The 15909-nt window shown below is 40.9% G+C and overlaps 2 protein-coding genes across 4 annotated transcripts in view; one reads left to right on the plus strand and one right to left on the minus strand.

Annotated features, from left to right (window-relative positions):
* Window positions 1-6341, plus strand: part of LOC136027356 (leucine-rich repeat protein 1-like) — a 30812-nt gene extending 24471 nt beyond the window's left edge. For all 3 annotated transcript variants that reach the window (XM_065704520.1, XM_065704521.1, XM_065704518.1), the window contains exon 5: window positions 863-6341. In XM_065704520.1, the coding sequence (XP_065560592.1) occupies window positions 863-1295 (433 nt within the window). In that variant the 3' untranslated portion in view covers window positions 1296-6341. The remainder of the gene's footprint in view (window positions 1-862) is intronic.
* LOC136027724 (uncharacterized) lies at window positions 3803-4969 on the minus strand. Its single transcript, XM_065705180.1, has one exon. The coding sequence runs from the start codon at window positions 4967-4969 to the stop codon at window positions 3803-3805; it is 1167 nt and encodes a 388-aa protein (XP_065561252.1).
* Window positions 6342-15909: the final 9568 nt, after the last annotated feature.

Below are 15909 nucleotides of genomic sequence, written 5' to 3' on the forward strand. Positions count from 1 at the left end.
TTCGGTCCCCTCTTTTTTGTTTCTGTAAATTTTTCTATTTATTACTCAAGAAGGTATATTGGCTGTGGGGCCGGGTAACTGCCGCATTTATTTAACCCTTATAGATTTTAGTCCATCTTCATTTTCAAACTGGTACCTGCCTGCTTGCCTGCTAGAACGGAGCTTTCCACTCGAAAGCAGAAACATGGTTTGATGAAACGAAAGCTTGACTGCATAACTTCAGATAATTCTCTCTGATATTGGCTATAAAACTCCAACCCACTTCGCACACTATAGGCTCTGGCTCAAGGACAAGCAAAAACCATCCTTTTTGGCCCCAGGCAAGAGCTCTACGAAGCTTTCCAAAATGCAAAGTCATATTCATCAATCCGGTCTAAGGTCCACTCTTTTCGTAAAAACCGCAGAGGTTAGACCCTTAGGAATAACCTGAAATCGTGGTATTAGAAAAAAAAAACGACAAAGCCACTCGCAACACAATTAATGTAGCTGTCGGTATTTAAAAATATCATGTGTCTCGGAAAATTTTTCACCATAACTTAAATGAAAGGGTGTTGCCAAGGAACTGGGGCCAATAAAAGTACGAAGATAGTTTTAACACCAACTGCAGTAATATTTTTTGTTACATACGAGTTATAAACTCCCCCTTCCCCCAATTAGTAGAAATTCTGAATTTTCACTGTGTTCCTTGCTTTATTTTTTGTTCTGTTTTTTTTTTTTAATATGGCCATTTGGGTTGTGATTGAATTTTTTTTTTTCGTCTTCTCTTGGGAAAAACATGATGCATCTTGTAGTCAATTTGTTTTCCTATTAGAATTGCAGCTTGTAAATTTCTGTGCTAATTAATATTTATTTTCTGTTCTAGGACTTTGAATATAAGCTACAACAAAATCGCTTATTTGCCTTATTCGATCAGCTCCATGTATTTTGATAATATTGATATAAGCGATGCTTTTGATATGGGATATATGGGAAGAAACCTTCAAACCACTGAAGCGGATCATCAAGTAAAATCCTTAATGGAATTAGCAGCCTTGTCAGTACTTGATCGAAAAATTCCACTTTCTGTTCGCAGTGTACCTTTGACTATAATAGAGTGCATGGAGTACTCTTATATTTGCCATTGTGGAAAAAAGTCTATAAATCCTCCGTTTAAAAACATATCTTTAATATCTCTGAAAGCCATTAGCTGTTGTATAGAAGGACTAAATAGTGCTCCAATGCTTGCAGTTGCTTGTTCCTCAAAGTGTTTGTCTCGTTTTAAAATTTCCTTGAGTCCGTTTAAAATGTACACTTAACCCGAGTGTTGCTTGTATGGTAATTGATTGTATAGATAACAATTTCTTAGGAAGAAGGGCACACATTAAAGGTTGCTATTGTAGAAAAAATTAGCCTATGTATCTTCTATTTAAAATTATATTTTCTATGTGGCGGAAGAGTAATACTTGTATGGAAGGACGCTAGGAATGAAATACTTATATACTAGCTAAGAGAGGCTTAATTTAAGATATGCTCTACCAGCAAAGGTCTTAAGGGGTTTCCCTACATTAAAAGCTCAGCTTGTGTAAATATTCATTTAAAAATGTATGCAAAAAAATTGGTTCTTATATTGTAGGCTAAAGTAGCGTTGCATTCGTCGTTGTTACTTGCTCTTCCATGTTCTTGTCTCAATTCAAAATTACTTAAGCTCATTAGAAAATTACTAAAAGTAACTATTAAGCAAGTTAGGTATGTGTCTATCAGTTTAAATAAAAACTTTTATGTATCAAACCTTTAAAAACTCGATTCACGTGTTTAAAGTATTAATTGTGACAATGAAGGACAAAGTAGAGCTCCAATGATCATAGCTGCTTTCTTCAACTTTAAGCCTGTCTGAAAATATGTGTAGAAATTGAGTGATGTGAAAGTATGTATAGACTCTGGCAGGCAGAATTGAAAATTAATATGTTACTCTATTCATTAAAATCAATCCCATGTTTTATTGTTGTTAAAATTTTATTTCTTTTTTTGTACCTATAACGGAAAGACAGTGTGAATTGTGGTTTCTCTCACGCCCTGACAGTTCGAAAAGTCACTTAATGAGTTTGGGCCTATGTATGTTCTAGTCCTTAATGAGAATGAAGTTACATGGGGTACGACCGTACTAGAGTATAGACTAAAAAAACATTTGGACATCTCACCACAGATCGTCTCTGCTAAATAAAGTGGTTACCCTATTCTGGATGCTTAGGAGGAAATATTGGAATCCCTCTGGTGCTTCTTTACATTTTTTCTACTGTGCCATTTTTCTTAGTAAATAATATCGGACATATGGGTGCTGAAAGTAGAAGGCCCAATCAAAACACAAAGCTGCTAAAGAGTCATGTTACTCGTTACTTGTAGGTGGATACCATAGTTCTTACTTGACTTACTTTGACTTAAGTCTCCTGCCGGGCACTGCTCGGCGTAGAGAGTGACGTGTGCCTCCTCCACCCACTTCGGTCCATGGCGAGTATTTGCTCTTCGCCCTGTCTGATGTTTGCCATCGTCAAGAACTCGGACAGGCTGTCGGACCAACGTTTCTTCGGTCGGGCGCGAGGTCGCTCCCAACAAACTTTGATAGGGTCGAAGTTATAGATCATCTTTGCGGGTAGATGTGGTGGCATATGAAGCAGATGCCCGAACCATCGTAAGGTTCGCTCGGCTGCTTGAGCCGAAAACCAAGACTGCTTTGTGAGCTGCAGGAGCTTTTCATTGCCGACGAAGTCGGACCATTGTAGGACCTCAATCCTCCTCAGGCTCTTTGCATGAAATACGTCTATTTTCTTGAGGGTTGCAGCTGATGCTTGCCATGTCTCAGCTCCGTAAAGCATCACAGAGCCGACTAGAGCGTTGAAGATCCGCAGTTTCGTTGTGCGATTGATGTTCGGTTTTCGCCAGAGGTGACGATTCAGTCTACCCATGACAGAAGACGCTTTAGATAATCTCGCCTGCAGTTCGGGGAGAAGTGAGCCATTTGAAGAAATTACGGAGCCCAGGTAGGTGAAGTCTTTAACAACCTCGATGCTAGTGGTGCTGTCCAGGCTAACTGGAGAGTTAACAGCAGGAGAAGACTGGTCTGTGGCCATAATTTTAGTTTTGTTCCAGTTTATATGCAGTCCCACTTTGGCAGCCTCTTCTCGCAGAATTCGGAGTGCTTCCAGCAGCTGCTCCATGGAGTCCGCCAGAATGGCCAAGTCATCGGAAAAATCAACATCTGTGATGGTATGATCTCCGAATTTGAGCCCAAAGATGAGACGTGAAGTGGTTTTTGTCATAACTTAATCTATGATGACATTGAAGAGCTCTGGGGCCACTGCACATCCTTGGCGCACCCCTTTCGTGATTTGAAAGAACGAGCTGCGCCGACCATTTATTTGTACACAGCTCTCCGTCCCATGGTGCAGCGCCTTGAGAAGTCTGCAATATTTCTCGGGTAGGCCAGTCAACTCTAGAATCCGCCAAAGAGCTTTTCGATTGACTGAGTCAAATGCAGCACGGAAGTCAACGAAGGCAATAAATGCTTTCTGTTGGAACTCTGTGGTCTTCTCTACTATCTGTCGAATCGTGAAAATCTGCTCGATGGTTGAACGATCCGACATAAAACCAGCTTGCTCTGGTCGCCGGATTTTTCGAATGATGCTCCGACATTGATCCAGCAGGACCATTGAAAACAGTTTGCCAGGGACTGAGAGTTGAGTTATTCCCCGGTAGTTGGAGCAGTCGCTTCTTGAGCCTTTTCTCTTCCATAAGGGGATGATGACACCCTTCCGCCAATCCTCGGGAATTATCTCTGCATTGCAGGACCTCCATATTTTAGCAGCTCCGAGTTTAAGCCACAGATACCAGCAGCCTTATTATTCTTGAGTCTTTTTACTGCATATCCAATTTCTGAGGGGCTGAAAGGAACATCTGTTCCAGGTCTTTGACTGCAAGGTTGGCTGGGATTATCATTAGGAGGCGCAAACGGACCAGTATTGTTGAGGAGCGAACCGAAGTGGTCTTTCCACCGCTCAAGACAAGAACCTTCGTCAGAAAGAAGTGCACCATCCCTGGACAGAACAGGACCCAAGGTGGGAGTTTTATTTTCAGTGAGATCTCGGAGATGCTTGAATAGGCTGCCCATGTCTTTCTTTTTTGCAGCTAGCTCAATTTCATCGGCTTTCCTTGCAACAAACTGGGTTCTATCCCAGTGAATGAGTCTGTTCCGTACTCCATTGAGCCTTCGATATGTGGTCATGTCCCCAAGAAGTCTTTCCTTCCGTCTTTGCTCTATGACTTGCAGTGTTTCATTAGTTAGCCACGATTTCTTTGGGTAACTCCTCTTGCCAAGCACTAGTCGTGCTGATTCGCTGGTCTGCAATTTAAAATGCTTCCAGAGATCTTCGCTGCTATTAAGTGAGCCAAAGGTCTCGAAGCGATTCGATATCTCGATACTGTACTTCTGGCGAGTATCTGGTTCCTTTAGTTTCCCAATATCTGCAGCGACGGGTTTTCTTTCCGATCGTTGTGCATGGAGGCGAAGCCGAAGATCGGCACACGCAAGCCTATGGTCTGCGTTTCCAAGCTCTGCTGATCTGTAAGTTCTGCAGTTCTTCACCAATGATCTCCAGCGTTTGGCAATAATGACGTAGTCAATCATCTTCTTTGTACGACCGTCATTACTATACCACGTGTACTGATGAATAATTTTGCGTTGGAAGTAGGCATTTGCAATGTAACGGTCGTGAGATCGGCACAGTTCAAGTAAGCGGGGCCCATTGTCGTTAAGTGGGTCGGGGGATACAGGACCAACTGTGCCACGCCATACACCCATATCATCGCGCACTGTCGCATTAAAGTCGCCAAGGAGAACAGTTATATCATGAGGGGAGGGGTACTGTTGCAAGGCATCTGGACAAAGCAGAGTAGAAATCCTCCTTAGTCGTATCATTAGAATCGTTGGTCGGGGCATAGCATACGATGACAGTCATCTTGCCATGCTTGTGTCCAAAGCGGGCCTTCATTAATCTGTCAGATACAGCTTCGTGTAAAAGTAAGGCCTTTCTTGTAAGGCTATTTAGTGCAAGGCCAACACCATTCCGTCTCGAGCTTCCTCCAGACCAGAGCAATGAGTCACTGTTACTTATTCGCTCTTCTCCACTTCCGGTAAGACTTGTTTCTGTAAGACCTGCAATTGACACTTTGTTCTTGCGAAATTCTTCAGAGAGTAGGTTCTTTGACGCAGGTGCATTCAGAGTCAAGACATTCCAGGTCGCTATTCGTAGCCCCCTTCAGTCCATAAGGTTTAGTCTGTCAGTCTTTCTGACTTCATCAGCATGTCCATTGACGCGCGATGGTCGAGATCTTAAAAGGGAGTCCGGGTCCGAGGCTATATTGTCACTTTTCGTAGCACTTAATTTTCGGGTGGAGGGTCGCTAGCCCAACCGACCCTAGGCCTGAAATCTGATTATAGCTAGGTTAAACCTAGGTACTGAGATTCCCGGGGTGGGCTCCACCCGCCGCATGAGGTTGTGGCCGTCCTGATCGGAGTGTTTAGTTAAGGGGAGAAACCCCATATCCAGAGGCACGTGGTCAGCAGACAGAGTCTGCCTCATTCCGGACGAACTTCATTCACCTCCAATACCGATAGTTCACCTTTAATTTATTGTTAAACGTTTGACAAATAGCAGTGTATGCATTCAATCATCCGTCCCGACTAAAACTGAAAACGTTAGTGCATACGAGATGAGGATACGAGTACCGGGCCACGGCACGCGGGAGGCTTCTATATATGGATTCTCACTGTCGCTTGTCTTCTAAACGCAGACAATTTAAGCCTTTTCTTGATGCCGTGACGTCCAAATAGACCTTAAATTAGAAGTAGTGCCTTTATAATTTTTTTTTACCTTTAACTTTTGCCTCGGCTTGTCTTTTGTCATTATGAAAGACATACCGCTGACGCTTCGTTTTTTTTAATTGTTCAGGGGGTGGGAAAAAACTTTTTCTTTTGCCTCGACTTGTCTTTTGTCATTATGAAAAACATGTTGCCGAACCTTTTCTTCTTTTAATTGTTCAGATGGTGGGACAAAACTTCCTCTTTTGCCTCAGCTTGTCTTTTGTCATTATTAAAGACATATCGCCGAACCTTTGTTTCTCTTAATTATTCAGGTGGTGGGACAGAATCTAGGCCAGGTTTTTGATTTTCAAAGATATGGTAGACGTTGATGACCTTATCCACGTCTAAATTCAAAACCTAATAAACATCACTATCATTTTCAATTGTTTAGTTCGTTTTACTTCGACTTGTCTTTCGTCACTATTGAAATACATGTTGCTGAACTTTTTTTTCTTTTTTTTTACAAAGGTATGGTAGGCATTGATGACTTTATCCATGACAAAATCCCAAGCGCAGTCATCATCACTATCATTTTCAGTTTTGACACGTTTTTATTCTCGCTGTCCAGTTAGATTTTTGCAATAAATCGAGACGTCAATTTTAAAAACCAAAATTAAGGCTCTTAACGAATTTTCACAGACATCTGACCTATCTAGATTGCTTTGTTATGGCACTTGGTATTAACCAAGCCACACATAGCAATCGCAAGTTCTGTTGGTCTGTTGGTCCCGGTTTTGCTACTTTAGGCACTTCCAGGTAAGCTAGGACGATGAAATTCGGCAGGCGTATCAGGGACCAGACCAGATTAAATTAGAAATAGTTGTTTTCCCAATTTGACCATCTGGGGGGGGGGGGGGTGAGGGCTCGTTAATTCGAAAAAAATAGAAAAATTGAAGTACTTTTAACTTACGAACGGTTGATCAGATCTTAATGAAATTTGATGTTTGGAAGGATATCGTGTCTCAGAGCTGTTATTTTAAATCCCGACCGAATCTGGTGATATTGGGGGTGGGTGTTGGGAGGGGGAAACTTAAAATCTTGGAACACACTTAGAGTGGAGGGATCGGGATGAAACTTGGTGGGAAAAATAAGTACAAGTCCTAGATACATGATTGACATAACCGGAACGGATCCGCTCTCTTTGGGGTAGTTGGGGGGGGGGGTATTTCTGAAAAATAAAAAAATGAGGTATTTTTAACTTACGAACGGGTGATTGGATCTCAATGAAATTTGATATTTAGAAGGATATCGTGACTCAGAGCTCCTATTTTAAATCCCGATCAGATCTGGTGACATTGGCGGGGGGGGGGGGTTGGGAGGGGGAAACCTAAAACTTGGAGTAACACTTAGAGTGGAGGGATTGGGATGAAACTTGGTGGGAAAAATAAGCACAAGTCCTAGATACATGATTGACATAACCGGAACGGATCCGCTCTCTTTGGGGTAGTTGGGGGGGGGGTTAATTCTGAAAAATTAGAAAAAATGAGGTATTTTTAACTTACGAACGGGTGATCGGATCTCAATGAAATTTGATATTTTGAAGGATATCGCGTCTCAGAGCTCTTATTTTAAATCCCGACCGGAAATGGTGACATTGGGGGGAGTTGGGAGGGGAAAACCTAAAACTTGGAAAACACTTAGAGTGGAGGGATCGGGATGAAACTTGGTGGGGATAATAAGCAAAAGTCCTAGATACATGATTGACATAACCGGAACGGATCCGCTCTCTTTGGGGTAGTTGGGGGGGGGGTTAATTCTGAAAAATTAGAAAATATGAGGTATTTTTAACTTATGAACGGGTGATGGGATCTCAATGAAATTTGATATTTAGAAGGATATTGTGTCTCAGAGCTCTTATTTTAAATCCAATTTTAGACAATTTTAGTTATCTAATTTTTTTCTAAAAATTAGAAAAAATGACGTATTTTTAACTTACGAAGGAGTGATCGGATCTTCATGAAACTTCATATTTAGAAGGACATCGTAACTCAGATCTTTTATTTTAAATCTCAACCAGATCCAGCGTAATTGGGGGGGAGGGTGGGCAGTTGGGGGAACCGGAAATCTTAGAAAATACTTAAAGCGGTGAGATCAGGATGAAACTGGATGGGAAGAATAAAAACCTGTCTAAGATACGTGACTGATATAACCGGACCGGATCCGCTCTCTTTGGGGTAGTTGGGGGGGGGGGGGGGTAATCGTGAAAAACAAAAAAAAAATCAGGTATTTTTAACTTACGAACGGGTGATCGGATCTCAATGAAATTTGATATTTAGAAGGATATCGTGCCTCAAAGCTCTTATTTTAAGTCCCGACCGGATCTGGCGACATTGGGGGTAGTTTGGGGTGGGGGAACCTAAAATGATGGAAAACGCTTAGATTGGAGGAATCGGTATGAAACTTGGTGGTAAAAATAAGCAGAAGTCTTAGATACTTGATTTACATAATTGGAACGGATCCGCTCTATTGGGGGGGGGGGGAGTTAATTCTGAAAAATTAGAAAAGATGACGTATTTTTAACTTACGAAGGAGTGATCGTATCTTCATGAAACTTCATATTTAGAAGGAACTCGTAACTCAGATCTCTTATTTTAAATCTCAACCGGATCTAGCGTAATTGGGGGGGGCAGTTGGGGGGGGAACCAGAAATCTTAGAAAATACTTAAAGCGGTGAGATCAGGATGAAACTGGATTGGAAGAATAAAAACATGCCTAAGATACGTGACTGACATAACCGGACCGGATCTGTTCTCTTTGGGGTAGTTGGGGGGGGGGGGGTAGTTCTGAAAAATTAAAAAAATGAGGTATTTTTACTTACGAACGGGTGATCAAATCTCAGTGAAATTTGATATTTAGAAGGATATCGTGTCTCAGAGCTCTTAGTTTAAATTCCGACCAGATCTGATGACATTGCGGGGGGGGGGTTGGGAGGGGGAAACCTAAAACTTGAAAAACACTTTTAGAGTGGAGGGATCGGGATGAAACTTGGTGGGAAAAATAAGCACAAGTCCTAGATACATGATTGACATAGCCGGAACTGATCCGCTCTCGTTGAGGTAGTTTGGGGGGGGGAGGGTAATTTTGAAAAATTAGAAAAAATGAGGTATTTTCAACTTACGAACGGGTGATCGGATCTCAATGAAACTTGATATTTAGAAGGATATCGTGTCTCGGAGCTCTTACTTTAAATCCCGACCGGATCTGGCGACATTGGGGGGAGTTGGGAGGGGAAAACCTAAAACTTGGAAAACACTTAGAGTGGAGGGATCGGGATGAAACTTGGTGGGAAAAATACGCACAAGTCCTAGATACATGATTGACATAACCGGAACAGATCCGCTCTCTTTGGGGTAGTTGGGGGGGGGGGTAATTCTGAAAAATTAGAAAAAAATGAGGTATTGTTAACTTACGAACGGGTGATCGGATCTCAATGAAATTTGATATATAGAAGGATATCGTGTCTCAAAGCTCTTATTTTAAGTCGCGAACGGATCTGGTGACATTGGGGGGAGTTTGGGTTGGGGGAACCTAAAATGATGGAAAACGCTTAGATTGGAGGGATCGGGATGAACCTTGGTGGGAAAAATAAACAGAAGTCTTAGATACGGGATTTACGTAATTGGAACGGATCCGCTCTATTGGGAGGGGGGGGGGGTTAATTCTGAATTGAAAAAATGACGTATTTTAACTTACGAAGGAGTGATCGGATCTTAATGAAATTTCATATTAGAAGGACCTTGTAACTCAGATCTCTTATTTTAAATCTCAGCTGGATTCAGCGTAATTGGGGGGGGGGGGGTACCGGGAATCTCTGAAAATACTTAAAGCGGTGAGATCAGGATGAAACTGGATGGGACGAATAAAAACCTGTCTAGAATAAGTGACTGACATAGCCGGACCGGATCTGCTCTCTTTGGTGGAGTTGGGGGGGGGGAATTTTGAAAATTGAGGTATTTGTAACTTACGAAAGGGTGACCAGATCTTAATGAAATTTGATATTTAGAAGGATCTTGTGCTTTAAAGCTCTACTTTTAAATTCCGATCAGATCCTGTGACATTGGGGGGATTGGAGGGGGAAACCGGAAGGCTTGGAAAACGTGAAAATTGGGGTATTTTTATCTCACGAATAGGTAATCGGATCTTAAGGAAATTTGATATTTAGAAGGAATTCATGTCTCAGAGTTCTTATTTCAAATCCCTACCAGATCATTTGACATTGGGGGGAGTTGGAGGGGGGAATCTCGGAAAACACTTTGAGTGGAGGAATCGGGTTGAAGCTTGGTGATAGAATAAGCAAATGTCCTTGATACGTGATTGACGGAACCGTACTGGATTCGCTCTCTTTTGGGGAGTTGGGGGAGGGGTTCAGTGCCTTGGCGAGTTTGGTGCTTCTGGACGTGCTAAGACGATGAAAATTGGTAGGCGTGTCAGGGAGCTGCACAAATTGACTTGATAAAGTCGTTTTCCCAGATTCGACCATCTGGGGGGGGGGATAAAGGGAGAGGAAAAATTAGGTATTTATAACATACGAGTGGGTGATCGGATCTTAATGAATTTTGATATTTAGAAGGACATCGTGACTCAGAGCTCTTATTTTAAATCCTGACCGACATTAAGCCTCTTATTTTCCTTTTAATCAATCTATTGATTCATAGAATTTTGTTAGAGCTCATACCATATGAGGTCTTGGCTCTTAGCTCTTCATGCCTCGTCACAAGTGCCATATGAGCTCTTAGCTCTTGTTATGTGAGAATATCCCAAGATATCAATTTTCCCGAATTGTAATTTTCGCAGAAATTTCAGGTTGAACTCTTGTTCGTGCAGTAACTTCATGCAAAATGTAACTTTGCCATCTGAATGTAATTCAGATGCAGAATGCAAAGTGTAATTTGCTCCGAGTTTATTATGAACCTTAGATCGTTGAGATGGATTTCCCGATGCTTTTTGCTTTTGAACTTTTTCGTGTGTTATTTTATATGCATTTTATGTTTATCAAACGGAAAAAGTTCGGAATTGCTATTTAGTTACTGTTTTGTATATCCTTCTTTTCTGTGCTCGTCTCGTAAACCTATATGTCAGTGGTGACTAAATGTGCTTGAAAGTCTTTCAATGCACACTTTTTCACGACAAACTGAATAGTGCAGTATAGAAAGGAAAAAAATGTGTTGGGTCGTTAATATTTTATCACTAAAGGCCAGTGAAAATTTTTAAACTGGAAATAGGTTATCACGATCAGTATTAATGTATTGTGGCGCAATTGTTGCGAATGTCTTGTTCTTTAATAAGATACGATTTTGTCTTCTTTTTTTCATGACAACTGGATATTAAAAAAAAAAAAAAAAAAAAAAAAAAAAAAAAAAAAAAAAAAACCTTATCTCTTTCAAATGTAAACATGTCCAGAAAAATCGTCGTGTGTTTCAGTGAATTTTTATTGTTTCTTCAATTACGTTTTCGAACATGTTTTCTTATCGCTGCTGCTGTATTTTTGAGGTGTTTACAAAGTTACAAATATTATCCATAAGTTTGGCTTTTTTTTTCACTTCACTTTATCAACTTTTCCATTATGAAGTATATTATTTTGGGATTAATTTTGAGTTCATAAAACGTTGTGTATTCTGTATAGCTTCGCGAAAAATAAAAATTTGGGGATATTGTTGTGCAGATCTGGCTTATAAGATAGGAAGCAGAAGCAAGAATATTAGAGAGGACGAATATTAGAGAGGACCATGTTTGGATTGGGATTTGGAATTTCCTCCACGGGCTCTCTTGCAAAGACTTCTGAAAATTATAGACAGTGCAATAGCGCTGCCTAAGTAAAGAGCGATGTGGGCACAGTGTATTGTTTTTCTTTTTCTTACTTCGGTTTTAGACCAGGGCACTTCGTATCGAAAGAGTTGTCGTGAAAATGTCGAAAAGGACTCATTCGATTGGAAATTGAAAGGGCCAGTGCCCTTTTTAATAGCCAAAGTGATTGGAGCTTACTCCCTTGTCACGCCCACAATTTCCCCAAGCATATCTAATCCAAATTTTGATGTAGCCATTCTGTTCAACGTAGTTAAAAAGTTTGGAAACTATGACTTTGCGGATGACACCCTTCATAGCCCTTAGGTCAAGGGTTGTAAGCTATGCCCTGGGGCATTTAAGGTTTATATAGAAAGGGTGATCGCATAAACTTCAGAGGGGGTCATTGGATTGGAAACCAGAAGTTCTAGATGCCCTTTTAAAGATTCAGAGTGATCTACTGCTACTAACAACTCACAACAGCACAAAGCCACCTGAGTCCGACATAGCTACGCAGGCTCCTCCTCCTCTCAATCTATTCAAAGCCTCCCACTTTACACCCTCCTAGGAAGTTTCTATTTCCTTTAAATCCTCCCACCTCAGACGAGGATGACCTGCTTTGCGTTTGGCCCTAGGCGGTTGGCCGAAAAGGACAATCTTTGGCAATCTGTCATCCTTCACCCGCAGAACGTACCCTAGCCATCTCAACCTTTCTTTCATTATAGCCCTATAAAGCGGGATTGTACCACATTTTTCGTACAGCCTACTGTTTGAAATACGGTCAGTCAGCCCGGTACCCAGAACAATCTGTAGGCAATTTCTCTGGAAAACATCCAGTAAATTTTCATCCGGTTTTCGGAGCGCCCATACTTCAAAGCCATATTTCACCACTGTCATCACTGTACCTTCCTATATTCTAATCTTGGTTTGCAGACTTATCTTCCTGCTCTTCTAAACTTTTTTTAACTGAAAAAAACACTGAGCCTTTACTAATAATGCTACCAAGGTAAGTGAAGCTGCCCACTTGATCAATCTTTTCTTTACCCAGCGTCACCTTTTTATCCTCACTTATTCCTAGCCTTTGTTACTTATTCTTTTTAACATCAATTTTCGAACCTATTCTAGCACCCTGAACTCGCGAAACCTCTAAAAGTTCATCCATTTTGCTCACACTTTCATCTAGGATGCTTAAATCATCGGCATAAAGTCCAGGATAGTTTCTCCTCCCCATTTGATTCCGTGGTCTCCCATTGCCTTTCCTGTGTTCTTTAAGACAAAGGCCATCAAAATGATCCATAAAAAGTGGGATAGAACACAACCATGCTTAACTTCCTGATATAATACAAAAGCAGCTGCTAACTTCATTTTCTACCTTAACCGCAGCAGCATTATTCTCGTACATAGCACAAATCACTTTAATGTATTTGTCTGGTATACCATACAAGGATAAGACCTTTGCTAAAGCTCTACTATCGACAGAATCGAACGCTTTGGAGGGTGGATACTTTCAGCCTCCTACCTCCTATTTTGCCAAAATGCATCTAATAGAAATTTCGAAATTTTCCTCTCATTTTCTTTCCTAGAAACTTCTAAAAAGGCTCAATTGATTGAAAACTGAAGGGGCAAGTGCCCCTTTTAATCGTCGAAAGTGATTACAGGGCAACTAAACCCCCTCTCACGTCCAGTATTTCACCAAATACATCCAATCAAACTTTGAGAAATTCATTTTTATCGGGTTAGTTGAAAGGTCTGGAAATTATGTCTTTGAGGATGACAACCCCCTACAGCCCTCAGGGCAAGGGTTGTAAGTTATGTCCTGGGGACATATAAAGTTTTTACAGAAAGGGTGGTCGTATGAACTTCGGAGGGGGCTCGTTGGATTGGTAATCAGAAGTTCTAGTACCCTTTTTAAAATTCAAAGTCATCTGAGGGTAGATACCTCCCTTCCCCTCACCTCGTGTTTTCCTGAAATGCGTCTGATAGAAATTTTGAAGTGACTATTTGTTGTCGTAGAAACAATGCCCCTTTTAATAATCGAAAGTGATTAGAGGGCAACTAACCCCTTTCCCATGCCCACCATTTCCCCAAACCCATACAATCAAAATTTTTAGATAACCGTTTTGTTCAACGTTGATGAAAAGTCCGGAAATTATAGTGCCCCTAGTCGAAAGTGATTAGAGGATAACTAACTTCCCTCCCGTGCCCACCATTTTCCCAAACACGTCGAATCAAAATTCTGACATAGCCATTTTTTTCAGTGTAGTTAAAATATCTGAGAATTATGTCTTTGAGGATGACAACCCCCACAGCCTTCGGGGCAAGGGTTGTAAGTTATGCCCTGGGGGGCATATAAAGTTTTTGTAGAAAGAGTGGTCTTTTAAACTTTAGAGGCGTTCATTGGATTGGTCATCAGAAGCTATAGTACCCTTTTGGAGATTCGAAGTGATCGAAGGGCGGATATCCCCCCACGCACATCGTATTTTCCTGAAATGCATCTGATAGAAATTTTAAGATGACCAGTTGTTGTAGAAACTTCTAAAAAGGCTCATTTGATTGGAAATTGAAGGGCCTTGTGCCCTTTTTAATAGCCGAAAGTTATTAGAGGGCAACTAACCCCCTCCCACGCCCACCATTTCCCCAAGCACATCCAATCAAAATTATGAGATAGCCATTTTGTTCAGTATAGTTAAAAGATCCGGAAATTGTGTCTTTGAGGATGACACACACACACAGCCCTCAGGGCAAGGATTGTAAGCTACGCCCTGGGGGCATGTAAAGTTTATCTAGAGAGGGGGGTTTCATAAACTTCTGAGGGGCTCATTGGATTGGTAAACAGAAGTTCTAGAACCCTTTTTAAAAGTTAAGTGATCGGGGCACCCGCTTCGCTACAAACAAAATATATTTTAAATGTTTTCTCTTTTCTTACTTTAAAAAGAAATTATCAAGACTTCAAAGAATAAATATCATTATAATACAGTAATAGTAAGTATGCACTTAGTGCCTTTTGGTTACTTCAAATTTCCTCACAACATACCCTTAAAGTTTCAATTTAATGCTCTAAGTCATACCCGGAATATTGCTAATACACCCTGCTGGGAATCTAAATATAGTGTGGTTTGATTTAGTTCAACATACCCTGAGAGCTTTACCTGAAAACCCTTAGCTTCAGTAGTCGTAATAGGTGTAGCAGTTCAGTTTTATAATAAGTTTAGCAATAGCAGTATGCACATAGCATCTTTTTTTCAGCATCTCCATCGACATGCGCTCAATGTCTCAATTTAATACCCTAAGCAGTTCTTTGGACATTGCTGATGCGTCCTTTTGGCAAATTGTATGCGTATGGTGTTTTGGTTTCTTTCAACGTACCCTATAATTTTCACCTCAATGTTCCTACATTAAGTATTAGCTGCATCCGAATATTACTTTTTTGTTAGTTCAACATCCCCCCAACTTATACTCCAACCTTTTCCTAAGGTACTGTTGATACGCCCTTTTGAGAAGTTGCATGCGCACAATATGACTTGTTTTAGTTCAACTTCCTCGCAATATTCCCTGAAATTTCCACCTTCATAACCTTAGTAGTAGAAGTCATAGTGGTAGCAGTAGGGGTATTAGTAGTGCTAACTGTAGTAGCAGTGGTAGTATGAACACATTGGCATTGGCATTGTCAGTTGGACATCCCCCTCAGTTTGCCCAGTAAATTTCAACTTAATGCTCTAATTCGTTCCTAAGATATTGCTTATATGACCTTTAGTTGTAGCTGTGATTCAAGTAGCAGTAGTAGTAGTAGCGTGCGCATATTTTCTTTTGGTCAATTGGTCATCCCGTAACCATTGCCTGAAAGTTCTAACTTAATACCTTAAACGATTCATGATATACGCTCATTTCGCACCCCGCATGCACATAGTGTGTTTTGATTTAGTTTAATCATCCACTCAGTATTCTCTTGAATTTTCACCTTCGCATCCTTAGCCTTAGTAATAATAGTATTATAGTAGTTGCAGTATTAGTATCAATAGTAGTATGAACATATTGCCTTTTTGTCAATTGAACATCCTCTCATCATGCCCCGAAAGTTCCAACTTAATACCTAAGCCACTTTTAGGATACGCACTTTCAACACCCTAAATGCAGATAGTGTGTTTGATTTAATTCAACACTCTCCTCAAAATTCTCTAGAAGCTTCACCTGAACGCCGCCTGTGCCTTCTACAGACTAGAGCATAACTTGCACTC

This window comes from Artemia franciscana, chromosome 5, assembly GCF_032884065.1.
Source record: "Artemia franciscana chromosome 5, ASM3288406v1, whole genome shotgun sequence".
Taxonomy (NCBI): Eukaryota; Metazoa; Arthropoda; class Branchiopoda; order Anostraca; family Artemiidae; genus Artemia; species Artemia franciscana.

Coding starts and splice junctions, on each gene's coding strand:
- LOC136027724 (XM_065705180.1), bottom strand. CDS start 4,969: ATGCCCCGACCAACGATTCTAATGATACGACTAAGGAGGATTTCTACT.